Here is a 27,376-nt window from a genome sequence, read left to right as displayed (position 1 = left end):
TACACATTTCCCAAGTCTTCAAATCATTCAAAGAAAAATGTTCCAAGATTGAGTGACATTATTATGATGATGATGATGATGATTATTATTATGATTATTATTAGTATTATGATTATGATTATTATTATTATGATTATGATTATTAAAAATGACAAAATCTCCCATTCAAAGTATTGCCTCTGGAGTCCAACACACTTTTCCAGCTCTCTCTGCCGCACCATCCCGCACTCCAGGAAGTGCAAATAAATGTTTGAGCAATTTTAGAAAAGATCCGCATTAGTTCAGTACTGCATATGGGTGATCATTCCAAAGTTGGAGGATATTTTGTTTGTTTGTTTGTTTCTTTCTTTCTTTCTTTACATGACTATAAATGATAAAATCCAAGTTGTCCATTAACAATGTTAGCGTCTAAAATGGACTCCACTTCTGTAATGACCCGTATATAATTTTTTTATTAATGGCTTATTATTATATTTTTGTTTCGTGGCGTGCCATGAATTTTCCTCTAACTACCTGTCATGTCTCAATATGCGTGCACGCGCACGTGGCGTGAGCGAGCGACAGACGCCCCGCCCGCCAACGAGGCCGTGACGTCATCGGGCAGCAATGGGAACTCGAGCGAGCGCTGGTGAGTTTCTCGCAAACCAATAATATCGCGCAATTCCGCCTTGTCAGTTGAACAGGGAAGTAGTGTGCCGTGCCATCCCGGTTCGGTGGGCAGGGCTTTCGTGTGTATTATTGGCACACGAAGTGTGTTCTGTTGTGGCGCGTGTATCTTCTTGACAACAGACATGTAAGTAACGCTGCTTTCCGTTGAATTACTTGACCGAGTTTGGCGCCGCTTGCTAGCTCGGGAGAACGCAGCTTGTGTTGTCATAACAGCACGTGAAGCTAAACACTGATGAGAGGGCAGTTTCGGTTCGCAGTCCGCTGCAAAATGCCTCACAGAAAGAAACATCAAGCAGCACAGACACAACTTCGTCCTGCATTTAGAAGCCAACGCTAGCATTTGATTAAAATGATAGACGAAGAACCGAATGATGGCCTGACTGACTGTACTGACTGGTTGTGTCATTTATGAAGGTGATCAGCGGAAAGGTTGATCCCTGCTTAATACGGGATTTCGTGAAGGATTTCACTAATATCATTATAGTTTTCTCGGGCTATTTGTGGAAGTTGTAGTGACTGTGGAAGGGTTAGTACGTTGAGCCCCAATCCACGTGCTCTTACTGTCTGTTTTTATTTTTTACAGTACACTATTGCTTTTAAATGACTATCTGCTGTATTTATCCGAAGTGACAGAGCTGCAATGCGCGAAATGAATATTCGCAGTACTACAGGAAGTAAGTCTCTAATTACTTTGTAATCAATTTCCTTCAACTCCGCCTTGAGTGGTGAGTATGGACGAGGAAGTAATTGTGAACAATATACAGTCTCCAGAAATGCAGAAGTCTCCGTGCTATGCAATATTGTGAGAGGTGGCAAAAGTATCACACTCTGTAAGTAAATAGTACAACACTTTTCAATGCGAGGACTCACAAAGTGTTTTATATAGTCCAAAACCAGTATGGATACTTGTGTAAAAAAAAGTTTCTGGTAAAAGTAAAAGTACTAATTTGAGTCATTTACTTAAATAGTCTGTGTAAGAAAAAAAGTACAGACTCTGAAATGCTTTCAAGTGAAAAGGTAAAAAATAAGTTACAATATCTTGATAACTTGGCAAAAAGAAAATCAAACATCAAACAATTCTCTTAAAGAAGGTGGCTTGGGAATATCTTGCTTCTCTGAATCTTTTGTGCATCATCGTCATTAATGCTCACTGTTAACGTTCCTCCATGGCGCTGCTTTTTCCGCCTCATAAGTCACTGAGCTCTTAATCAAGATCTTAAGTAGAGTTGACTTTATCTCTTTCTATTTACGTCTGTCTTTACTTCTTGTTTTCATCCAGGGATTAAAAAAAGAACATAACAGTCCTATTTTGACAGAGAAAGTACAGATATGTGTGTTGAAATGTTGTGAGCAAATCTTAAGAATCGGCAGGAAACTAAATGCTCAAGCAAAGTCTCAGATACCTGAACATTTTACTTAAGTACAGTAATGAACTATTTGTACTTCTTTACTTCCCACCACTGGATATTGAAGTACATTTTTGATCTTCCCACTAGGGGTGGGTGCACTAATGGATCTGACCCAATTGCCTTAATTTTTAGGTATCAGTGATTGGCCGATCTCTTAAAAATAAACCGATGTTTTCCACCGATTTCATCTCCCTCCTAAGAGGTCTGAAAGAGTTAGCCACTGTCCTCTTCTGTTGAGATGACTAATAAGCTTTTCATTTTTATTAGAACTATTTCATGTGCAGTTAAAGGTGAGGTCTTTAGTTTTCACTCAGAAATAAGCACTTCTTAAACACTGGATGTATACACATGTAATCCTTCTCAATCAACACCTCTGAGCTTCTGTTAATCTGTGGTGGTGATTTTGTCATCATCCACTACCACCCCAGCCTGTATTTTGCCATTTTGTTGTGTTTTGCCATGAGAGGGACGAATGTGGGCGGAAAGTCTATGTTTAGTCCTCCAGCCAATCACAGAGCGAGGGGCGTGTCGCTGAAGGCAGGCGCAATGTTGACGAGAAGAGTGGGGGTTGAGCCATGGGAGGAGTCCATTTTGAATTGGTTGTTTACAAACAAACTGTCAAAACTAAAGACCCCACCTTTAAAACAACATGTTTGTATTGTTTCACAGATATTGTCCAATGTTTTACAATAGAACAAGATTGGAATAGCGAAGGTTACGTGCGTGCACCCCTTCTTCCCATATATAAACAACTCATTAAACTTTTTGTAATCAAATTTACGTTAGTTATTGACGATCAGATAACGTCAGGTGTCTTCGTTGCTCACTATACATTGCTGGAATAATTATTTATGCAGACTAGTAATGCAGGCAATTTCCTGTTGTAATCTTCATTTTTGGGTTAACAAGTGGAGAAACATTGTTTTGCTTTTTAACGATCCATCTATTCTCTGTATCACGTGTCTTTGTCCACCTTATTTTGTCTGTTGTTGTTTTTTACAGCGAAAATGAGCAACATCCCCCTCTCTCGCTCCGAGGTGTTCGGTGAGCTGAGGAAGGAGCTGCACAATGATCATGAGTTCCGAGAATCCGACGTTCACGTATTTATCATCATGGGAGCCTCGGTGAGATTTTAAGTCTGCCCATTTTTACACTGACGCAGTTGCGTCCCTGGACAAATGAAGTGCCTATTCAATATTTGGACCTGGTTTTACGGGCAGAATTGAGAAGTGACTTCAAACTTAAAAGTCACAGTCCTGTTACTACGTCTCTTCTAGCCTCACGATCCACAAAGTGAGGGCAACCTAACATTACATGCGGTATATCCGGTCACGATATGTTTTTAATACATTTTCTTGAAAACTTCTTGGGTGGTGGCCAGTTTACTTGGGTGGCCCGCCCAAGTATTAACATCGTGTGGGAAACACTGCAAGGGAGTACTTTGTGTCAAACTCAAAGATGTTGAAGTGATGCATCGCAACTGAGAGACATTTTTGAATGTTGGAAGCAATTTTTATTCAGTCTGGGTTGTCAGCTGCAGTTTTTCAAAAGTAAGCCACCTGTAAATAGTAATATTGTTAGAATTTGTATCAAAAGCATCTGAAATGTGTTCCCTTTGCATTAGCTCTCGCACATTTCAATCAAAACTAAAGTATGTTGTAAGTATTCAAAAATGCTGCAGTGCAACTACTGCAGCATGATCTGATTGAGGAAATGTTGAAAGTTATTTCAGCAAGCTTCTACAAACAAGGTCTGCTCAGTAATCCAAGGTTTCAAAAGCATCACCTTGAGCTTCCTCTTTGCTTCGACTTGCAAATGGCACTGTAAGCAACTGCCCTTTTATATGAATATTGTCACAGTATGTTCCGTTACCTGTTCTATTGCCATCATCAAACTTCACATTTCATTATCACTTTGTACTCTTGTCAAAGAAAAAGCTAAAAAACATGAAAAGAAAAAACCCCACTTGTGATTGTTTGTTCACTGAGCTGAAGTCTCGTGAGACTTGCTGACATCTCATGTGATGCCACACATGGACTTCAGTACAGTTAAAACTGATCACAGAATTGTAAAAACTACTGCCACCTGCTGGCTATAAGAGGAAGCCGATGAACTTGAATTCATTGAGATTGAGGTTGTTGCCTTATGAAATGAAACTTTGAAGGTCAGTTTTTTCATCACTGTCAAGATTCATGCCATCAAATGAGCAATTTCCCTTTTGTTGCACGCACAGTCAGTATAGATGTAATTATTGTCTTTCAGGGTTACCAGTTCAGCCTTTCTCCTCTTTGTTGGTATTTTTGCCATGTCATTGGCTGTCAGCATTTTCCTTTCAGGTCGCTATGCTGGTAGATAAAGGGAAGGATTCAACCATGTGCTGTTTCACTTTAGTTGAAGCTGTTTACTGGTGTATAGTAGGCTATCGTTTTATCTAAGCCAGTTGGTCGTCATGTCTAACTTTGAACCATTATACAAAATTTGGCAATTTCTTGTAAACTAAGCATTTAAAATGTCAGCAAAGGATTTTCTAACTTTATAATACCTTATCAGAACTTCAAGATCCACTAATATGCAAGAATTAATTTAGGAATTCAGGCTAGTGCATCAGCGGTTGCTGAATCTAATCTATGGCAAGAATACTGCATAGCAAAATTCATACTTTGGCATCCATTTATGTATTTCCTGTGCCCTCCTATCCTTTTCAGAAATGCAACTGCCGTTTAACACAATAATTCATTCACAATGAGCGTTATTTGTGTATTTGATTCAGCTTTCATGTTGAACATTGTGTGTGTTTGCGCGTACGTGTTGATGATAATCTATTATGTGTTTTCAACATGTTTGTGTTGTTGAAAGTGATGACCTACTTCAGCAGGGTGACTTGAATATGTTTGCAGGCAAACAATATTTTTATTATATTTTTGTTTGTGTGTCTGGACCTGCAGGGTGATCTGGCCAAGAAGAAAATCTACCCAACTCTCTGGTAAGTTAATTTAACTCATTCACTGCCATTGACGGCTATATACGTCAAAAAATCCTTTGAACTATTTCTATTAGTTTAACATTTTTTCCCCACTTTTCTTAACAAGAGTATGAAAACTTATACAAAAATATTGTGCATTTAGAACAGATATAAAATGTGTGATTAATCGTGAGTTAGCTATTGAAGTCATGCAATTAATTACAATTAAAAAAATTAATTAGTTTTCATACTCAGGTTTTCAAAAAATGTAAACTAATAGAAATGGTTCAAATACATTTTTGACATCTATAGCCGTCAATGGCAGTGAATGAATGAATTACCTAGGAAAATTCCTCACTTGCCATTCATATTGCAACTCGTGATGTCATGTTCTACACTGTAGACTGACTCATAGAGGTTGTGAGTAACTTGTGGAAGTTCTTTCCCAGGTGGTTGTTCCGAGACGGTCTCCTCCCAGAGAAAACATTTTTTGTTGGCTTTGCTCGCTCTGACCTGAAGGTTGATGCTATCAGGGCTTCCTGCATGCCATACCTCAAGGTAGCCATGCAAGGGAGCATATCAGTACTACTGTACGATATGTAAATACTTTTGGGGAATTTTCTCTTTTGAAATATCACCTATTGCATCTGCTCATCTCTTGTCCTAGGTGACAGATTCTGAAGTGGATCGGTTGTCGGTCTTCTTCAGCAGAAACTCATACATAAGTGGGAAATATGCAGATGATGACTCCTTCTCCAATCTCAATAAACACATCCTCACTCTGCCGGGAGGATCAGAGGCAAACCGGCTCTTCTACCTGGCTCTGCCGCCCACAGTCTACCACGATGTTACCAAGAACATAAGGCACCACTGTATGAGTGAGAAGTCAGTCCGCATTTTGTTCACCTTTATCTCTTGGAGTGCGCTAGATAAGCTAGATGACTGGATGTTTAAAAAAAAAAAAGAATACTTTTTTTTTTTTAAGAAACGTAAGATGGCGGTAGTTAAATGAATCATACACAGTTTGCCAGAAGCTCAGGTCTTGGATTAGATGTGAATAGTGACTTTTAACATTGCCCCGTTTGTTCTTTGTAGAGGCTGGACCAGAGTGATTGTAGAGAAGCCGTTTGGACATGACCTTCAGAGCTCAGAAGAGCTGTCGGCTCACCTCTCTTCCCTCTTCACGGAAGACCAGATCTATCGTATAGATCACTATCTTGGCAAAGAAATGGTGCAGAACCTTATGGTGCTCAGGTAAGAAATACAAATGTTACGTTATGTCTATTATCCTTGGAAGAATGAATGAGCAGTCTTGGAATATACACCAATGATATATCAAAAAGTGTAAATAAGAAGTTGGACGAAAACATTATGCTTCCTTGCACCAATCCAGCTGGATCAAATATTCTGCCTTATAAATTTTAACACGATCAGAGTGGTGTTAATTTAATAAGCTCATTGTTGCGGTATCGAGGTAGTTTGCTGTGATATAACTGCATACTGAGAGCTGGTCTTAATATTTATGGCTTTCTTATGTTACCAAAAATACAGGAAATACCTTATAATGCTGTATCATTGCAAACTGTAACAACAATAATAAACTTTTAAACCAATACCTGTCAGAATCTGAACTTCACATACTAATGTGTGATCACACGTGTCGATTCTTAAATTAAGGAATTTATTTCAAACGCCTCATAGAGTAAACGTAAATAAAATAAAAGAGGTCGTTCAACAAAAGAAGCTTGTCGTCATGAACAACAGCTTGTTTTTGCATGTCATGCCTCTGAAGAACACTTCATGTGATGTTCTTGCAGATTTGGAAACCGCATCTTTGGACCGATCTGGAATAGGGACAGTGTGGCCTGTGTGGTCCTCACATTTAAAGAACCCTTTGGCACTCAGGGAAGGGGAGGCTACTTTGATGACTTTGGAATCATCCGGTGAGAGGCCAAAATGCGCTGCAGTTAAATTCTGTTGACCATGAAGAGAAGATTTGATGAGGTCACATGATCAGCTCTCATAATAATCAGCATGACCACATCACATGCTACATGTTAGGTGGCGCAGCTTCCTCTCTGTGATCTGCTCTTCTTTGTCCTGATTAGAGATGTCATGCAGAACCACTTGCTCCAGTTGCTGTCCTTGGTTGCCATGGAGAAACCAGCCTCCACCAGCTCTGATGATGTCAGGGACGAAAAGGTGCAAATCATTTTTTATTGCTCCATCCAAAATGGAATTTCATCATTTATCCAATTGATGTGTGTTCTTCTTGAAGGTCAAAGTGCTGAAATGCATCAATCCAATTGTAATGTCCGATGTGGTGCTGGGTCAGTATGTGGGTGATCCCGAGGGGGAAGGAGATGCCAAACTGGGTTATCTTGATGATCCCACAGTTCCCAAAGGATCAACTCAGTCCACATTTGCCACAGCAGTGCTCTATGTGCACAACGAGCGCTGGGATGGTAAAGTTGTGTTGCCCTTCAGAAAAATCTCCTTTTCTGATCCGAGTTACAAACGCATGCTTCCTTCTCAGGCGTTCCTTTCATCCTCCGTTGTGGAAAAGCTCTAAATGAGAGAAAGGCCGAGGTGCGGCTGCAATTCACAGATGTCCCGGGGGACATTTTTGAAAATCGGTGTCGCCGTAACGAGCTGGTGGTTCGCGTGCAACCCAACGAAGCCGTCTACGCCAAGATGATGAGCAAGAAACCTGGCGTGTACTTCGCCCCGGAGGAAACGGAGCTGGACCTCACCTACAAGAGCCGATATAAGGCATGCGTTATCCAATTTCATCATGCTGCATGTATTCTCACTGCTTATAAAAGTTTACCATGCATTATCAATTAGTGTTGTACCTGTCAAAACATAATCAGCATTGTTTTTTGCAGGACGTGAAGCTACCAGATGCCTATGAACGTCTCATTCTGGATGTCTTCTGTGGGAGTCAGATGCACTTTGTGCGCAGGTCGGTAGTCAACGTTACCATTTTAAAACTTAGATGCAATTAACTGTTGACCAAAAGGTGTCGTCAGTGATGCAGTTTTTGTGCCTTTTTAAAAACGGTACAAATGATGAAAGATTCTAAGTTTCATTGGAATGCCTCGACAGTGATGAATTAAAGGAAGCCTGGAGGATCTTCACTCCGCTCCTTCACCTAATAGACAAAGAGAAGCCAAAACCCATTCCTTACAAATACGGAAGGTTAGTCAGTGTTTTTATCCTCAATTGGAAGTAAACATTGAAAACACATCTTGACATCTTCCTTTCCATCTCTCCTCCTTCTAGCCGTGGCCCAGCAGAAGCAGATGAGCTCGTAAAGCGAGTTGGATTCCGCTATGAAGGCACTTACAGATGGGTGAACCCCAACAAACTTTGAGCTGTGCTGATCTTAGGGAGAAATTAGGTAGGTAGAATAGTTTGAAGGGTGCACCATGGTTGGTGTTTGTGAGCCACACAATGTCCCAATCTGCTTTATAAAGTGACGTTTTTCCACTTTGTGGCTCCAATTAGTATTATATCTCAGGTAAATAGGTTATTTTTTCAGAGCCACTTTTATCAGATGTTTAAAAGAGTGAAGATTTAAAAAAAAAAAAAGTTGGCATCACGACTTACCTCATTCTGTGGTTGATTGTGGAGAACAGTTAACTTAATTTGGAAATAAAACAAATGAAAGCCAAATGATTTTTGACAAAAAAGGTCTGATAAGCAGGCTCCCTATCCTCCATTAACTAGTCAACTGTCACATTCAGCGGAATCTCCTACTGTACCAAAAAGATGGTAGCTGACCACAGGAAGTACCGGTACCGTGCACAAACAAAACCCATTATTGTGATTGTAATAGCACAAAGCTTTGACTGCATTTTATTAATCACATTTTGTGGAACCTTTTTTTTTTGTTTGCGTTTTCTGCCTGTGACCAAGAACACTGGCTCGTCTTGTAAACAGACGCATATGAGAATGGAGAGTTCAGTTGATATTTGCAGCATTTCTATTGGAATAGTCTTAAGCGTCCTCAAGTAGCCTCCCTCTGATTGCATTCCCTTTTATTTACATGTTCAAAATTATTCAAGTTCATTCCATATTTTTTCCATCTAGAAACATGACGCAGGTGTACACGTCAGCTTTGAATGTCCTTATAATGACCAACTGTGTGCTGCTCTTTTATGCTGTCATGTAATGCTCGCAATATTACTATATCATGGAATAAACTACTTTTGCTTCATTTTGAATGTTTCGTAGTAGAATTTGTTATATTAATATTGAAACCTTGCAGCAGTATTTGCCAAATAGCTTTTACCTGTTTTGCCCCACGCCATTTCACGATTTCCTTTTTAAGTGAAGTGAGTCAAAGTATTTCTAGCCACCACATTTTGATGCTGTAAGTAGTTGCAACTTGGGTAAAATATTCCACCGATGTCTGGATGACAATTTATTCAGACAAATGTTGACACAAAATTTAAAAAAAATGCAAGCTCTTAGGCAGTCATGTTAACAAATGGACGGACATTTCAGGCAAGTATTTGGTTTGCACAAATGCGTGCGCTGGCCAAGACTTACTGGAGCAACCGTGGATTTGAAAGGCACTTGCGTTTAGTAAAAACAATTGCTGTGCGTAATTTAAAGTACAAGACAGGAAATGATTTGAGGACACGAAAAGCTACTAAGACATGAAGCAGGATTACATTATGATGAAATGACTTCTGGACGGCATTAATATTCTCCATCACCTCCGGCTACTTCCATAGATCTTGTCCATATCCGCTAGACATTAAAATTTTAATGCATGCATTGATGCGCAATATATATTGTAGTGTTAATATGTGCAGGATAGCCAAAATCCGGCCAAATCACTGTTGACCGCCTCCTAGTGGTGGAAGTCAAGTTGACATTCAGGGAACCAAAATTTCAAGCAACAAGACCTATCAGGACTAAACATGGGAAAAAACAAAAAAAACAATCTTTCAAGCTTCAGCATGATTTCATGAAATGAAAAAGCACTTTAACCCATGGTTAAGGACAAAGTGGTTGATTTAAAAACAAATGTTATGCAGCGTCTCCATGGAGTGAACGAGAGGGCCACTGTGTTGCATCACAGCTGTGGAGTGACTGGTAGCCTCAAGTTTTGGATGAGTAATAGATGACGTAACGTTCTCCATGTAGAAGGCACTTGGTCAGTTTGTTTGCGTTTTACATGTGCTCTGGATGGTTTTGCAAGCAGCTGATGAACTCTGTGACTGGATGGCCCTGGTAGCAGATCTGATAGACAGCATTGAATAATGGGAACCTGGTGGAGGGAACAGTTTGCAGTGAGTGTAAAAATTAGGTGGACGGATGACATTTGGTTCCCCCAAATTGGGCTGCGTGTTTGAAGTTTGGCTTACTTGTCAACCAAATTTTTGTGCTTGAGGATGAGATAGACCTCAGCCGCAGTCGCTGGGCCTTGCAGCTTCTGACCGTTCAGCATCTCTTTCTCCAGCTCCTCAATGGACTAAGCAAGCGGGAACATAACAATGGCCTCTGATTAAAAACACGGAGAGGCTACCACACTTGAGACGTATTCCTCGCACTCACCTTTCCTGTCTTTGCAAAGGCCTCGGCTACCTTGCGATTGCGGCCACCGTAGCAGGTTGTGATGAGATCAGCGACGCCACAGCTTTCCAGAAAGGTTGCAGAGGACACAGGCCCGGCAGTGCAGAAAATGCGGGCGAATGCGATCATCTCCATCAGGCCCAATCGGATCACTGCTGCTTTTGTGTTGTCTCCGAAACCCAGACCATCACAGAAACCTGCCCCGACAGCAACAATGTTCTAGAAAGTCGTGGAGAAAAGAAAAGCTCCAATTAAGCTTTTTCCATTAATTTGAACTTCTCATCAATATTGCACAATACCCAAATACTCTCTTGTGAATTCACAGGTAAATGAAGCATTTTCAGAGTCTACAGGAACAAAGGAATAACTTTTGAATTAGATTGACTGCTATTAAGGGGCATCGTAGTCACTGGTCATTCAAATTTGAAAATGCAACCTCTAACTTTATTATGCTGCATGTAATGTAAATATTACTTAATAAAGCCCACGTTAAACAACTTATAAGATAAAACCTCACATTTCACTGATGTTTGCATTTTGTGCAGAAAGCTCACCTTTAAAGCGCCGCAGATTTCCACCACATCGTGCTCTTGCACGACCGTCACACGGAAGTTGTTGGTCTGCATGAGTTCCTTCAGAAGAGCCCCGTGGTTTTCATTCTTGCACCCTGGAAGATGAAAACCAAACTACGTTTTATTTATTGTAAATGAATGACAACCTTTGTGTCAATCTTTTGTTTTTGTCCTTGAAGCAACTTTGTCAACAGTATCACCAGGGCTATAAATGTTCCCCTCAGCTATGGTGTGGCTTAAAAAAAACTGAAGCAAACTGCAGGGAGGTGAAGCCAAACCAACCCACAAGAAAATAGAAGGCAAATTTAACAACGTTCCATGCTTAAAAGACAAAACGCTCAATATAGAACCTATGCTGGCAAGAACATCTTCTTCATGTTACTTAAAATTTTAAACAAAGCTCTCTGTTTTGTCTCTCTTGAAACACAACATGAATGGCTAATGTAAAATTGCAGCCTGAGGCCGTAGACATCCGGACTTTGTCTTCTCCTAAATGACTGGTCAACTGTGAAAGACGCTCCAAATTTAAATCAATTCCGGACTCAATTGCCATCTAGACTCTTGTGTTATACTGCTAAGAGACAAAGTAAGCATACAAAAAAAAAAAAAACTTCAAGGAAGAGGTATTAAGTCCCATACTTCTCTAAGATTAGTAGTATGGAAAAACAGTCAAATGCAACAAGAGTAAAATAAGTTGTAAATTAGTTAAAAATGAAGAAGTAAATTGACCTTGCATATGCATGCATTCTGATTTGTAATGAAAACACCTAAAAAAATAACTGATTTAAACAACCACATACATGCTACACCAATTGTAGTGCATTCTGGGATTTGTAGTAGGTACTGCCGGACAGTAGCGAGAGGCATAGAAAACAAGGCCATTCAAAAGACTAACCAATGGTGGTCTCACAAAACTTCTCATCAGCTACTTCATTGGCTATGTTGGCCCCCATCAGCACACTCATTGCAATGCCAAGCTTCTCCTGGATCACATCAGAGATGAGTTTAAGTCCATCGGGCCCTTCGTCAACTCCCTACAAAAAAAGCAAGCACGTACCAATGTTAACGTGTATTCACATTATTGTAACAATAGGGGTTGGTTGTTTACAGGACACGAGAACACTGCAAAGTCAAACCTTGATTAAAGATATGCCCAGTGCGTCACTCTTTATCTTGCCCTTCATGGCGTCGCAGGCTTTCCCAATAAACTGGTGCGGGATGACAAACACCAGAATGTCTGCATCGCCGGATGCCTCCACCAGGTCCGGAACTGCCAGCTGAAGCGCAATCACAGGAAGAGGCCATTGTTGCATTTACATTTGATGTGCTATAATATTCTTTGAAGGTCCACGAGGACAAACACTGAGACTGAAAAGAACTTAATATAAAAGGACATATAGCAAAACGTGCATTCTAACAAGCGTTGCATTAGCAGGAAGGGCAAAGCAACGTCTCACAAATGTTGCGGTAAATGATGAGAAAGCAACATGGTCTTACCACATTTGCTGGTAGCTTGTGCCCAGGAAGGTACTTCACATTCTCATGGTCAGAGTTGATAATTTCAGTCAGTTTGCGCCCATTCACCAACTCCTCAAACACCCACATTTTTACCGTGTTGTCAAACTTGGAATTCCGAGCGGCATTGGCGCCCACTATCTTGGCGATGGCAGAGCCCCTGTATTGTTCATAATCTATAGTTAGTTTTGGACTTGATCCCAAAATATGTTACAGTCACATTAAAATTCAGTTGGTGTGAAGGATGGGAAGGCACTTGGTCGATTGTGTTGAAAATTGTGTTGTCAGGATACCAAACTTAATAAACTTAATTAGCGCTTTATGCTTCTCAACGAGGAGTGCACGTCCAGCGAGCGCTTCAGTGCGTGAAGCAATCTTCCTGCGGCCTCTTGCACACACGCTGAAAGAGGTGTGTCGCTTACTTAAGGTGTTTTCCGCATATTGGTAGACAGGCGGCCATGCATGGATGTGTACCTGCCTTTAAAACAGAGTTGGCGGGCTGTCTTGTATTTATTTTTTTAAGTACCGGTACTAAGAAAAAATGATACCCGGGCGTTTTTGACGCCAAAACATCAAGGTACTGGTACCGGTATACCAAGCAACAATGTTTTATTCTGAACAAAATATTGAAATTTGGCACTTCCACTTAATTGCATTCAGTTTTTATTCACAATTTGTATAGTGTCCCAACTTTTTGGGAATTGTGTTTGTATGTGAAGATGTTGACAGTGTTCATTTTTCTCACGGTGATTCAGTAGTTTAATAAAATAAAATAAAAAACATTTTTAAAATATCACGACAACTTTTCAAGGAAATCACAATCACCGGTGAGCTAATTTTTGAACAGGCTACTTTTGCTATACTTGATGGCCCGCGGGCATGTTGGTGACCACTGGCCTGTAATAAACAGGTCATTTATTAAGTACACAGGTATTGTTGTGTATGTAAGTCAACGGTTCTCTAAACAAATTCACAAAAGAAAATGCAAAAATAATGAAATGTCCATACTTTAAATAAAACGGCATTAAAATGACGTCTCAACTGCGTATTTGTATATTTAATTGATTGGTTACAGGTAATTTCATTTGTGTGAACGTTTTTTTTCCCCAACTGACAGTGGTGTATGACGTCATACCGCAGTTCAAGCAAAGTGCTTGTAACACTCCGCACACAAATTCAAAAAGGCAGCGCGTTAACTACCGAAAGCGAATGACAGCCATTCAGACCGCACTCCTGTTTGAAGTGGTGAAGTACAATACAGAGCCCAGCGAAGCAAAAGCTCAGAGAAAAGCAGCTGGTTAGCTAGCTTTTGACACCGGCGGCTGGCCGATGATGCTAATTTGGCTAGCCAAAGTAGCATCTGAGAACACAGGGGAGATGGCCACGCGTTTTTAAAGTCAGCCCGATCCACCAATCTCCCTCCCTCCCTCGCTCTGTACACATTGGAGCATCAGTTCAGTGCTACTACTTGCCAATTTCCAGATCCGATGATGCAGACTTTCTTCGCGGCTGCCATGGTGAAAAGGCAAATCGATGAGTGAGTGAACACTTCGTGAGGTTATGCAACGCTCAAGCAGCTGCCTGCCTGATGACTGCCTGCCTGACTGACTGCCAAATGTGCCGATGTCGAGGCCGAGCCTTTCGTGTTATTATTGGTCAGCATGAGGGGACACTCCGGTCCGCCCATTGCGGGCGACGCTCCAACCCCGCACGGTCACTTATTCATCGAGCTAACATGAGGTTAGTGGGTTCAAAGTAACTCGGGCAAATGTCTCTTACTTCCTTAGCTCACTTGGCTAGTTTACCAGACTGGTTTAAAAAAAAAAAAAAAAGTTACCGGAAATAGAATAGTAGGCTACTGTCCTTGTTAGAATCACTCAATATGAAACAATATACCAAACACGTTTTATTAGTGGCCAAACATAAGCACAATACCTGCGCAATAATAATATTATATTTTATGCCGTTTTTTTGTTTTTGTTTTTAGTTGGCTCTAATGTGATTTGGGCATGTCCTACATTCTGTTAACCTTGCCAGCCAGATTGATAATTGTGATTCACTTAAGGGAGTTCTTCACATTATCAATCACCGTTTGGGAAAGGCGGGGCTTGCTGTACAATACTTCGAGCTGATTGGACGATGCGGCACCTTAGCGCATATTGGTATGACCAATCAAGGCAACTGATGAAAATCTCGTCTTCCGTCTCGTCTTGGCACGAACATCTTTGCCAGATAAAAATGCACGAAACTCCTCTCCCTGTTCAAATTCAACGAGGAAACGGCGAGTAATTCTGCGAGAACGTAATTAATTGCAGCATCCATTCGTCTGTTAGGTTGATTTCTCCCCCCCATCGGCGCTTATTGGTTTCGTCTTGCCTAAACAACGTCTGATTGGTCCGATCGAAAAAAGATCGGCTGCAAACGTATCAGCGGGATCTGTACAAGATGTAATTCTTGAGAGTTTGTGAACTCACAAATACCGCGAGAATTCATCTTGCTGTCAAAGTCAACATTCTGCCCCCCACAACACCCCCACCGCCCCAAATAAACATTTGGAAGTTCATTAACAACAGCTATTTGCAAAGTTCGATTACTAAATAAGCAAACAGCCCTTCAGGGTTATTAAGACAGCAGTGGATAGTTAAACATTCACTTAAGGTCTCAATAGGATGGATTTTCCCTATCCATTTAATTAATATATTGTGTTAGCATTCTCTTAATTGTCTTCTGTAATGGGATTTACTACAAGAGCAAATATCTGCACGTGAAATAAAATAAATAAAATCTGCATTATTTTAAGTTGTGTGAGTGCAATTGTGACGTTTCAGTTTCCACAGACGCCGGGTTGAACTGTGACGGTTGCACATACATTAAACAAAAATATTCAATTATTTAATAACATTAAAACATGTTTCTAAAAGTCATTTTTATTACACTATGTCTTTAATTAACAATTTTAATTGGGTTTTTAGAACAAACAAAGGATTATATTCATTCTCTTACCAATAAAGTGCTTCACAATCGTGTGCATTAGTCTCTCTGTTTAAAATCACTTCACCTTAAACATAACCAGCACATTAAAAGTCACAAGATGTACCACCCAAACTTCAGTCTTACAGGACTCAGATAAAAGCGGACCTGGTTGTGTAAGACTTGAACAAGACACCAGAGACGCGTGAAGGAACTATTAAGTACGGATTCAGCAGTCTGGTGTTTTGTGGGGTTTAAAAATAAATCAGCTGACTTTAGAAGAATTACATTTGAGTCTCTCTTAAACTCAGCATGAAAGGTAAGTATGTGAGCAAGAAAAATGTTTTATTTAGATATGCATACAGCAATTTGTTTGACAGACTGCTTATTCACATGGCAGCACTATTTGAAGTATGGCAGCAACTGCCGGGAGCGCTGAGTTAGTGTAAATACTTTTCCACAAACGCACTTACTTCTATTAAACTTCAGAAAAATGAACAACCTCTCTCAGGATTTTTCAGAATCGAGTAAAACTCACCGGAGTGTGGGAGGAATATAAGCAGGAAGCGCAACCCAAGTTTGTAAGCAACAAATCAAGACGCAAGACATAGGATGAATAAATGGTAAGAAGTTGAACTTTAATGAAATAATTTCTTTAATTCCATAATCACTTAATGTCCTTATAAGAGCAAAAGGAAAGCCCTAACAACAACAAAAACATGGCATGTTCCGTAAAAGCATGTATCTCCAAGTTGTGTGAGTTATGTAGTATGTTTTTGAGTCAGAAAAAGCAAGCAATGTCTTGTCAAATATGCAGAAATGCCATAACATTTGAAGATGAATGCTTTTATTCAGACAGTGACGAAGTGTATGATTTCATGCAGTATTCACTGCAAAACACAATGTAGCTCTGTAATTACTTGATACAATCTAAGAATCTCAGACTGTAGCCACAAAACTAAAAAGCAAAGTTTAATATTCAAATTGTTTACATACAGAAAACAGACACGCATAGCAAATCTAGTACAGTAGTATACAATTTAGACTATGCTAATACAATGTTGTTATTATACATAATAACTAGTTTTAATATTTTTTGTTTTAATGTGAACTGATGGTATAGTTGTTGGACCTTAGCATTGAGCTAAATGGGAAACAGTGAAAATAATAGGGATAGACCGATAATCGGCCCGGCTGCATTTTATAAATATAGCCATTGGCTTCTTTTTTTGTTTTGATGGCCGATATATTAAAAACTGTTATTTTTGTTCCAACGGGCATTTTTCTCCTCCGTCTGCTCTTAAGTCAGCGGCTGTTGACTCCCTGCAGCATTGGCCAGCCCACAGCACCATCTGATTGGTTGCTCGTGCAGTGCTAACAGCCAATAAGTAGCTATTAGCGGCTAACCTAATAGCCGTTTTTTAGCGGCTATTTGGGAGTTATCCCGAGGTTAGTGTGTGGGTGAATAGTTAGCCCGCAAGCTAACAGCTCGCGAATTAGCAGCTATTAGCCCGCAAGCTAACCGGCTAGCTCGCAAATTAACGGCTATTAGGTTAGCTCGCGGGCTAACCTAATAGCCGTTTTTTTAGCGGCTATTGGGGAGTTATCCCGGGGTTAGCTTGTGGGTGAATGGTTAGCCCGCAAGCTAATAGTTAGCCTGCAAATTAGCAGCTATTTAGGAGTTAGTGTGCGGAAGCCACATTATCGTTGGTGCAAAAGCTGATGGTAAACAAAAAACCTTTAACATGATGCAAATCACAAAAGCTGTTTAATAAACATGTCCTTGAAGGCATTTATTTAAGCAGTCAAGTGCTGGAGTTTTTATTATTATTTTATGATTAAAAAATTTGACACCAACTTTTTTTTTCTGCAAATGCATATCGGTTTCAAATATCGGTTATCGGCCTCCCTGACTACAGATAATCCGTATCGGTCCTGGAAAAAGCTTATCGGTCTATCTCTAGAAAATAAGTACAAATAATATGTCACGGAATGTTGCAAGAGACAAACTTTCAAGCAGGCACTGCTGGAAAACAACATGTACTCTTCCCATATCAGCGTCAGCCTTTGACACTCGCATTGCACAATGAGAAACATACGTAGATGCTATCAGTATACAACCTCATCTGCAGGTTAACTCCATGTGATCGATGACATTTCAACACCGTGCTGCTACATGCGACTTGAGCCCTAGATGATGAGACATTCAGCTATTCATTGTCGTGTAAACACATCCGTTCTCAAAAGTTAGACAACCAGCATTAGCAGTCAAGGTTGTCAATCATACAAAATCGATTTTTAGAGAGGGAAATTCAAGAGCAAATACTATGGAGGTAAATTTGGTGCAAAACTAACTTGTGCAAAAAATTTGTACCTGTAGAAAAAAGTCTAAATTTGTATCTGTAAAAGTCGTGATTTGTATCTGTAAAAAAAACGTGTGCCTGTAAAAAAAAAATTTGTGCCTGTAAAAGAAATTTGTACCTGTAAAAAAAAAATGTGTATGTGTAAAACAAATTTGTATCTGTAAAAACAAATTTGTACCTGTAAAAGTCATGATTTGTAGCTGTACAAAAAAAAATTTGTACCTGTACAAAAACTATAAATTTGTATCTGTAAAAGTTGCGATTTGTACCTGTAGAAATGACAACTTGTAGTCAAAGAAGTCGCCACTAGGAGTCACAAGTGGGTTTTCTGCTGCTGTTCAGTGACGTGAGTTTTGCCCCATTTGTCGCGCTATATATGGAGCAAAACTAATTTGTACTTGTAGAGCGCCGTGATTTGTACTTGTAAAGAAGGGGGCGGGCTCTGGTGTAATGAAGGGTTGTTTTGACCAATCAAGTGAGAAGGATTTGAGCGGATTGGAGCGCAACCTCATTGGTTTAGCGAACGACGGTGGCGGGACTCGCGGAAGGATACAAGCAGGACACATCGTCGCCAACCAACATACATATTAAGAATACTTCAGTCGACTGAAGTATTCTTCCTCAACATACATATTAAGAATACTGAAGTATTCTTCCTCAACATACATATTAAGAAGTATTCTTAATATGTATGTTGGTTGGCGACGATGTGTCCTGCTTGTATCCTTCCGCGAGTCCCGCCACCGTCGTTCGCTAAACCAATTAGGTTGCGCTCCAATCCGCTCAAATCCTTCTCACTTGATTGGTCAAAACAACCCTTCATTACACCAGAGCCCGCCCCCTTCTTTACAAGTACAAATCACGGCGCTCTACAAGTACAAATTAGTTTTGCTCCATATATAGCGCGACAAATGGGGCAAAACTCACGTCACTGAACAGCAGCAGAAAACCCACTTGTGACTCCTAGTGGCGACTTCTTTGACTACAAGTTGTCATTTCTACAGGTACAAATCGCAACTTTTACAGATACAAATTTATACTTTTTGTACAGGTACAAATTTTTTTTTGTACAGATACAAATCATGACTTTTACAGGTACAAATTTGTTTTTACAGATACAAATTTGTTTTACACATACACATTTTTTTTTTACAGGTACAAATTTCTTTTACAGGCACAAATTTTTTTTTTACAGGCACACATTTTTTTTACAGATACAAATCACGACTTTTACAGATACAAATTTAGACTTTTTTCTACAGGTACAAATTTTTTGCACAAGTTAGTTTTGCACCAAATTTACCTCCATAAAATACTGTGTTACCAGTGCTTCTTGAACCGCTATTGGACGTAAATCATGTTTTAGCCATAGCATTAGAGCTTTTTCCACTGTGAATGTACACAACTGCTGCTCTGCAAATGGCGATGGTGCCAATGTTGGATTTTCTTCTGCCCATTTTTAGCATTTTCAGTACACTACTTGAAATCTTCCTTTTTTGCCCAGCTCAGTCACTTGCACGTGCAGTCACCCTGCACAATGAATTAGAATACGATAAGAAAACTGTATGATGTCAAGATGTTTTCAGGTGTTTAACAGGGGAAGGCTGCCCAAATATGGCCTTGGATGGCATGAAAATAAAAATGGGAACTTGTTGAAAAGTCGCTAAAAGTTACATGCAAGTCATCAAGTATAAATGGCTTGATATTCATTATTTTACATTAACAACACATCAGAACTTCAGTTTTGTTCATGCCTATGTTTTATGTTTGTTGCTACTATATGAGAGATTGCCATACGGCTCTTCAAAGTCAGTCGTGCTCATCATCCCTGCAGTCCGGCCATCTGACGATGTCTTTTTCTTTGCTTCTGCCACAAGGTTAGGCACAATTGAGAGACTTTGATTGTTGGCTTACAGCACTGAACAAAGTCAGTGGAGACTCCCCGAGAGTCTGGACACCTAATGGAAGTTACTGACGTGACATTTGACATCATCAAGGCTTAACACAGTACCCTGATCGTTGTTGTTGTGTTTGTGCTTTTTATTAGAGCAGCGACACAGCTTGTGCTTTATCACCTGAGAAGATAAAAACAGAATGGTCAATGACGAAACACACCTGGATTAATTTAACCGTTGTGGATATAAAAAGTCTGCACACCCCTTTTGAAATGCTAGCTAAACTGAGCCCAAAATCATTTCTAAACTATTTTTCACCATTAATGTGACTTGTACTACTCGATAGGATAAAGAAGAAAGTAAAAATAAGCTAAGTAGGAGTTAGCGCACGCCTGTCACCATTTGAAGTGCCTCTCTTTGGAGTTATGGCCAAAAAGTTCAACCCTTGTTTCATGGGAACATCACACATGCATTTGGAAGATTTCAAGTGTGTTTTTTCTAAATGTAGCCGGGCTTGGGTGTTTTCCTTGTAAGTAGAGACAGACCGATATCTCTTTTTTCAGTGATACCGATTATTACTAGTCAAGGAGACCAATAACCGATTATAAGAAAAAAATATTGGAGTCAAAAATTTTCAAAATACATATTCCAACTCTTAACTTTGTTGGAATGTCTTAAAGCATATGTTTATAGAACATTTTTTCAGATTTGCAAAATGTAGTTTTTTTTTTTTTTTTTAAAATATTAGACAATCGTCATCTATATTTTAAAATTCAAACAAAAACTTCAGGGAGCTCCCAGGGTCATCAGTAGCCTATGTCTTAAAAACTAAATGAAAACCTAAACAAGTAAATATCATAGCTCCCCATACAGTAAATAAAATCTGCCAACATTTCTAAATACATTGTTCCCTCGCTATAACGCGGTTCACTTTTCGTGTCCTCGCTGTTTTGCGGACTTTTTTGTGTGCAATTTTACATGCATTTTTTTTTTTGTAATGTACCTATTTTATAAAATTTATGAAAGTTTGAACATTGAGACTGTTTAAACAAGAGAGAAATGTGAAAAAATGTTAATGCCTCGGTGAAAAATGTGTATAAACTGTGTGGTGCGGGGGTTTTAGAGCCTTAAAACATTTATAATAAATGTAAAACATAAAGATAACTGCTTCGCGGATTTGATTTATTGTAGGCATTTTTTTTTTTTTGAAAATGAGGGAACACTGTAACTGAAATGTCAAACCTTCATATATCTTTGTTTAATTTTCAAACAAAAACTAAAGATGGAGAGAGTTCCTTGGGTCAGCAGCATCTCTTATAAAGTTAACTGAAAATCTAAATAAATAGTTCCCAGAGATCAACACAGTTTTAAAAAGATCCATTATCGACCGCCAGATAAAAAAAAAATATATATATATATATAATCGGTCTATCCCTACTTTTAAGATAAGGCTTCTTTCTTGCCACCCTACCATATAGCTCAGACATACAGGTATGAAGAAGAGTGTATAGGTTAGTGTCACGTACTGAATAGCCAGTACTTTCAAGAAATCCCTGCAACTCCTTCAATGTTGCTGTTAGCAGCCTCCCTTCTATTTTGGACGGACATCCAGTTCTTGGTCATGCCACCGTCGTGCCATATTTTGTGCACTTGATGATGACGGTTTTTTTACTGTTTTCCATGTCATGCCTAATATTCTTGGAAATTGTCTTATGCCCATCTCCTGACTAACACTTTGAATCCGACAATGAGATCCCTAGAACATGGCTTGTGCTGTTTGATGTGACGACAAAAATGTCAGGAAAACTATGCGACAATTGCTTACCTTTACCTTTATTTGGAGTTAATTACAGGCACTTTAAGTGGTGGCAGGTGTGAGCTGACAAGCTTTTAAAATGAGTTTGAATGTGATTGATTAATTATTAACAGCCACACCCACACTTATGCGCACATTTGTGCGACAATATTATCTCATTTATTTTTACTTCCCCTGTATTTTTATTGTATTTGTTTTTAATTGTACAGGTTATAGGACACATTAACTCATTCACTGTCATTGACGGCTATAGATGTCAAAAATTCATTTTAACAATTTCTAAAAAAAATTCCATTTTTTTTAACAAGAGTATGAGAACCTAGAAAATTATTATTGTACATTTAGAACAAATATATAGTTTGTGATTAATTGTGAGTTAACTATTGAATCATGCAATTAATTACAATTAAAAATTGTAATCGCCTGATTAGGAAAAAAAAGGAAAGATGATTAAAAATTAGGGGCATTAGGCGATTAATTTTTTTAAATTGTAATTAATCGCATGACTTCACTAGTTAACTCACGATTAATAACAAATCTCACAAAAAAATCTAGGTTTTCATTCTCTTGTTAACAAAAGTGGGAAAAAATGTTAAATAGAAATAGTTAACATGATTTTTTTTACGTCTATAGCCGTTAATGGCAGTGAATGAGTTTTAATGATTGAAAATGTTTTGAAGTGCTTTGTTGGACCTGGAAATTGAACATGGTGTGTATAAACTTTTTATAGCCACTGTATTTGTTAAAAAAATGACTCACCTCATAAAGATAGTCAAATATCTCCAGAATCGTGAGTATGCTTGCACCAATGAAAAGTCCCATCTGACCACCAATATCACCTACAATATTCATATGAAGGCATACAGGATGGTAACGTTAAAATGATCACTAAATTCACTATATCCAGTTATAGATGATGCACATAATACCTAATAGTCCAGCCACTTCATAAGCCTTTTTCTGTTCAATAGTTTCATAGTTGAGAGCCTCAAAAAAGATGTCCAAAACCAGAAGGTTTTCCCTGTAGATTCCAGAGTTTATATTTAGCATTAGCATTTGAAAAAAAAACATGAAAAAACAGTTATCTTAAAAACAGGATCACAAATACTAGCACACGCAACACCTAATTTTTCTAGTCACCCTGAAAAAAGCTTGTTTTGAGGGGGTGGACCTTTCTCATCCAAATTAGCCACCCTACACCAGACCCCCCAAATTGAAGCCTATGCTGGCTTTTGTTACCATGACGACTGGCTGCAGGTTGGGTGTTGCAATCAAGCAAGTGGACACTTGTTCTGAAGCAGCCCAGAGTCTGAAAGTAACTGGAACCACCATGAACATAAAATAAAAGCATCATTTTTATTTTTTTCTCGTAGTGGCAGCGCTTAACTCATTCACTGACATTGACGGCTATAGACGTTAAAAATTCATTTGAACTATTTCTATTATTTAAACATTTTTCCCACTTTTGTTAACAAGAATGTGAAAACCTAGAATTTTTTTTTGTACATAGATATAACATTTGTGATTAATCGTGAGTTAACTAGTGAAGTCATGCGATTAATTACAATTAACATTTTAATCGCCTGACGCCACAATTTTTTTAATAATCTTTTCTTTTTTTTTTAAATCACGTCAGGTGAATAATTTTTTAAAATTGTAATTAATCACACAACTTCAATAATTAACTCACGATTAATCGCAAATTTTATATCTGTTCTAAATGTACAATATTTTTTTTTTAGTTTTTCATACTCTTCTTAACAAAAGGGGAAAACTAATAGAAATAGTTCAAATGAATTTTTGACGTCTATAGCCGTCAATGGCAGTAAATGAGTTTTAATCATCAAGCCACCAAATTACATTTATAAAGTGATGTGCATATCTGTACATGAGGTGCATGCATTGGATACGTCACCAACGCATATACGCCCAACACCAACTTCGCCCTTCAATTCTGCATACCGTTAGGCTTTTACATGGTGGTGCTTCACTGTTGTCCATTGGCCAGATTCCAGTCATCACTTGAAAATAGCCAATCATAACTTCCAAGTCTTGAAAGAAAACTTGGTGTCGGGCAAAATTCAGAATGGTTTGCTTAGAGACACCTTTTCAAAAATGGGCAGCTTTTAAGTTCACACGTACTCTTTGCACATTTAAACCAGTTTTCAAACGAGACAAACTAATTGCTCATTGTTGGTACTTACTTAATGTACTGCTCAGATTTGTTGTATTTCTTTGCCAGATATTTAGCAGAGGCCTTGCTGGGGATTTTGACAAAGGACAGTTCTTTGCTGTATCTGGTCATGTTGCATGGGGTTTCACACACACAAAAATCATTATCTCTCTGCACCAAGAAATCTGGAGGGCAAAAATAAAAAATAAAATAAGATCATGAACTTGTGATATGAAAGTCTTCTGATCAAAATAGGTAATGCCATGATGCAAATTACAGTAATTTGTGTATGAGTCCAGACCAAAGCCTCTTTCTTACCAAGAGCGGGATCAGCACATTCTTTGTACAGCTCCGGGGTGCAGAAGGGTGCGTCGCCTGCACCCAAAACACACAAGCAAAAACCTTTAGCTCTTGGAAGCTTGTAGTAAATGCACTTTCTATTGATTAACAACATGGATTAGGCGCACAGGGATACATTGTGGCCATTCGGGTTTATGAATTTCCTTGTTGATGACAGGCCTACTGTGTGAAATGTAGGCTCTATCATCCAATTAAATGTACAATGGGCTCATTGAGAACTCTAAATCAGAGGTGACCAAAGTATGCTGACTATTTTTAGCGGCCCACGGCATATACAGTACAGCCCAAAAGTTTGGACTGGTTACTTGGAGATTCTCACTGAGAACATCAAAACTATGTATGAACTGATGTCGAGTTATGTACTTAACAAAAAAAAAGGTGAAATAACTGAAAACATGTTTTATATTATAGATTCTTTAAAAATAGCCATCCTTTGCTCCGGTTACTTTTTTGCATATTTTGTCATTATTACCTGTGGGAACTCCTTGAAGACTGTTGGAACACCCTTTCAGGTGACTACCTTTTGAAGTTCATCGAAAGGATGCCAAGAACGTCCAAAAAAGTAATCAGCGAAAAGGGTGGCTTTTTATTTATGTATTTATTTGATTATTTTCACCTTTTTTTGTTAAGTACATAACTCCACATGTGTTCATTAGTTGCTGTCATAGTTTTGATGCCTTCAATGAGCATCTACAATGTACATAGTCATCAAAATAGAGCATAGTATTGAATGAGAGGGCGTGTCCAAACTTTTGGCCTGTACTGTACGTATTTAAAAATAAACATAAAAAAAACATTTATTCCTCAATGCTATTAGGTGTAGATGTTAAAATAATACATCTCACTGTTGATAATAAAATGATCTTATGTAGCTTTTCGAGACACAGTATACAAAGAAAATGTCCATACAATGTGATGAATGTTTGTCGTTTTTCGTGTACTTGTGTATAATACACCCTCTCCATTTTTTTTAAGCGGGCAGTTCTAACCAACATCTCCAATCTCGTCGTATTGACTGATTCGATTTTGGAAAATTCATTAGCATCGGGTTTGCATTCCTTTTCCATCCTGAATTGTGAATGCTTTACAGGGTGTGGCCAGTAAAATAAAACATATACTGGTAATTATTTCTGTGGTAATTTAGTTGTTGCACAATTTTTTTCCCTATATTTCATGACAAATATATGCAGAAATCCAGGTCATTCTAAAAGGTTCACATGCATTTTATTTCAAGCATATAGAGCAGGGGTGCCCAAGTCTGGTCCTCCAGAGCCACCCGACCTAGCCTGTTTTAGATGTCTCCCTCCTCCAACACACCTAAATCAAATGATCGGCTCATCAGCTAGCTTTGCAGAAGCCTTATAACGATCCTAATAATATGAATCTGGTGCGCTGGAGGAGGGAACCATCTAAAAGAGGCTCTCGGGGACTGGATTTGGGCACCCACTATTGATGATTAATGGCTGATGTCCTACCTGGCATGTGCACCATGCGGCAGTTGCAGTTGTCCACTAGGTAGCGTGTTTCGCAGTCAATGCGACAGGCTGTGATGCTGTAAGTCTCAAAGAAGTCTGAATCCATGGGCGTCACCTTGCAGTCACCCCAGGGTGGTGGAAGATATATCAGCTGCAACATTGAAAATCTTTTTCTTTTTGCATGCAAGGAATCTTAAAAAGCAAGACAAGAACAAAAATACCGCACAGCATATTAACACATTTTTGTAAAAACTCCCCTCCAAAAGCATTGGAAAAGTGAGGCCAAGTCCCTTTTTTTTCCTGTTGATTGACAATGACAACATCCATCCATTTATCCATGATCTGAACCAGGTTTAATTATATGATAATGGTAAAGTGAAATAATGTGACGGGAGATCAACATTTCCGGTGAATCCTTAGGAACATGTAACTACAGAAACATTTTGTCTGCCAATTTTAAGAAAGCAAGAAACACACACACTTTTGTTAACAAGAGTATGAACACCTAGATTTTTATTTATTTATTGTATATTTAGAACAGATATAAAATTTGTGATTAATCGTGACTTAACTAGTGGTCATGCAATTAATTATGATTAAAAAATATATATTTACATTTTTTTATCGTAATTAATCGCATGACTTCAATAGTTAACTCAAAGATTATTCACAAATGTTATATCTGTTCTAAATGTACAATAAAAAAAAAGTCTAGGTTTTCATACTCCTGTTAACAAAAGTAGAAAAAAAAGTTAAACTAATAGAAATAGTTAAAATCTTTTTTTTACGTTTATAACCGTCAATGGCAGTAAATGAGTTAAGAGGAGACTGAAGTGAGTAACACCCCCCAAACAAACAACAACTGAACGAGGTTGCAGTGGAAACATCTAAAATTATGTATTGTATTGTGATGAAAGAAAAAGTTGTTACCCTCTGTTCCTGACAAGAGACAAAAGTCTGGAATCCCGGAGCCACTCCGAAACCGAGCTGATCGATGAAAGAAGGTTCATCTTGACTGTGGATCTGCACTTTGACTCCGGCTTCAAATGACGTCTCATCTGACAAGTGGCAAATGATGTGGTCAGTGCAACCCAGCCACAATGCCGGTGTGTGATACTGTCAAAGAGGGACGAGTGTTTCAACTCACCTGTTTCTCCCCAGACAGGCAGGTACTCGTCCTGCTGGATGTCCAACATGAGCTCCAGTCCATTTCCCATCCCCCCCTTGGTGGTTATGAGGGGAGGACGATCATTACCCCCGGCATTAAAGGTGTAGCACTTGCCATAGCGAGTGAAGACCTGAAAGATAGACCAGAGAGATTTTCTCTTCTGCTGGTCACCAGTTGGTTGGGGTGAGTGCTAAAATTCTTCACAGTTCCACTAGGTGTCAGTGTTTGTCTCCATTTGTGGGGTTGAAAAGGCTTTCAGGGTGGAAAACGATGGAGAAAAGGGAAGAGAAAAATAAAACGGAACATTTTTGCCATTGCATTTGGGAAGAAAACTCATCTCAGTGAGGTTATGGAGACCTGCAGGCTGGAGGGTTAACATTCCTTTTACTTTACTTATTACGGACTTCATGGCAATTGTGATGAACCATGTTACCATGGTG

General features: G+C 38.9%; 3 protein-coding genes across 5 annotated transcripts in view; 1 reads left to right on the top strand and 2 right to left on the bottom strand.

The window, feature by feature from the left end:
* The first annotated feature begins 482 nt into the window (after positions 1 to 482).
* Positions 483 to 9,262, top strand: LOC147178391 (glucose-6-phosphate 1-dehydrogenase). 3 transcript variants are annotated; one of them, XM_086067356.1, is made up of 13 exons: positions 483 to 628; positions 3,081 to 3,202; positions 5,024 to 5,061; positions 5,490 to 5,598; positions 5,708 to 5,925; positions 6,136 to 6,294; positions 6,858 to 6,983; positions 7,149 to 7,242; positions 7,319 to 7,505; positions 7,577 to 7,812; positions 7,929 to 8,005; positions 8,149 to 8,241; positions 8,326 to 9,262. In XM_086067356.1, exons 1-13 carry the CDS (start codon positions 607 to 609, stop codon positions 8,414 to 8,416), a joined length of 1,572 nt encoding a protein of 523 aa, XP_085923482.1. In that variant the 5' UTR covers positions 483 to 606; the 3' UTR covers positions 8,417 to 9,262. The 3 variants fall into 3 exon arrangements, with proteins under 3 accessions (XP_085923482.1, XP_085923483.1, XP_085923481.1); XM_086067357.1 differs by lacking the exon at positions 483 to 628 and adding an exon at positions 635 to 793; XM_086067355.1 differs by lacking the exon at positions 483 to 628 and adding an exon at positions 1,168 to 1,343.
* Positions 9,263 to 9,456: 194 nt separating this feature from the next.
* LOC147178390 (glycerol-3-phosphate dehydrogenase [NAD(+)], cytoplasmic) lies at positions 9,457 to 14,553 on the bottom strand. The gene is made up of 8 exons (XM_086067358.1): positions 14,189 to 14,553; positions 12,699 to 12,876; positions 12,338 to 12,478; positions 12,097 to 12,235; positions 11,184 to 11,296; positions 10,612 to 10,848; positions 10,422 to 10,528; positions 9,457 to 10,324 (listed from the first exon to the last, which is right to left on the bottom strand). The coding sequence occupies exons 1-8, from the start codon at positions 14,230 to 14,232 to the stop codon at positions 10,228 to 10,230; spliced, it is 1,056 nt and encodes a 351-aa protein (XP_085923484.1). The 5' UTR covers positions 14,233 to 14,553; the 3' UTR covers positions 9,457 to 10,227.
* A 4,777-nt stretch (positions 14,554 to 19,330) lies between these two features.
* The window catches only part of LOC147178389 (acid-sensing ion channel 1-like), a 48,048-nt gene continuing 40,002 nt past the window's right edge, over positions 19,331 to 27,376 (bottom strand). Inside the window, exons 3-10 of the mRNA XM_086067507.1 lie at positions 26,916 to 27,066; positions 26,699 to 26,826; positions 25,769 to 25,919; positions 24,252 to 24,308; positions 23,965 to 24,118; positions 22,690 to 22,781; positions 22,520 to 22,599; positions 19,331 to 20,124 (exon numbers count right to left, since the gene is read on the bottom strand). Of these exons, the coding sequence (XP_085923633.1) occupies positions 20,008 to 20,124; positions 22,520 to 22,599; positions 22,690 to 22,781; positions 23,965 to 24,118; positions 24,252 to 24,308; positions 25,769 to 25,919; positions 26,699 to 26,826; positions 26,916 to 27,066 (930 nt within the window). The 3' untranslated portion in view covers positions 19,331 to 20,007. The remainder of the gene's footprint in view (positions 20,125 to 22,519; positions 22,600 to 22,689; positions 22,782 to 23,964; positions 24,119 to 24,251; positions 24,309 to 25,768; positions 25,920 to 26,698; positions 26,827 to 26,915; positions 27,067 to 27,376) is intronic.

The sequence above is a fragment of the Leptonotus elevatus genome, chromosome 2, assembly GCF_054856555.1.
Source record: "Leptonotus elevatus isolate MCC_2025b chromosome 2, RoL_Lele_1.0, whole genome shotgun sequence".
NCBI classification, from domain to species: domain Eukaryota; kingdom Metazoa; phylum Chordata; class Actinopteri; order Syngnathiformes; family Syngnathidae; genus Leptonotus; species Leptonotus elevatus.
Note: the sequence above shows the minus strand (reverse complement) of the source record. Positions and strands in the feature narration are given on the sequence as shown.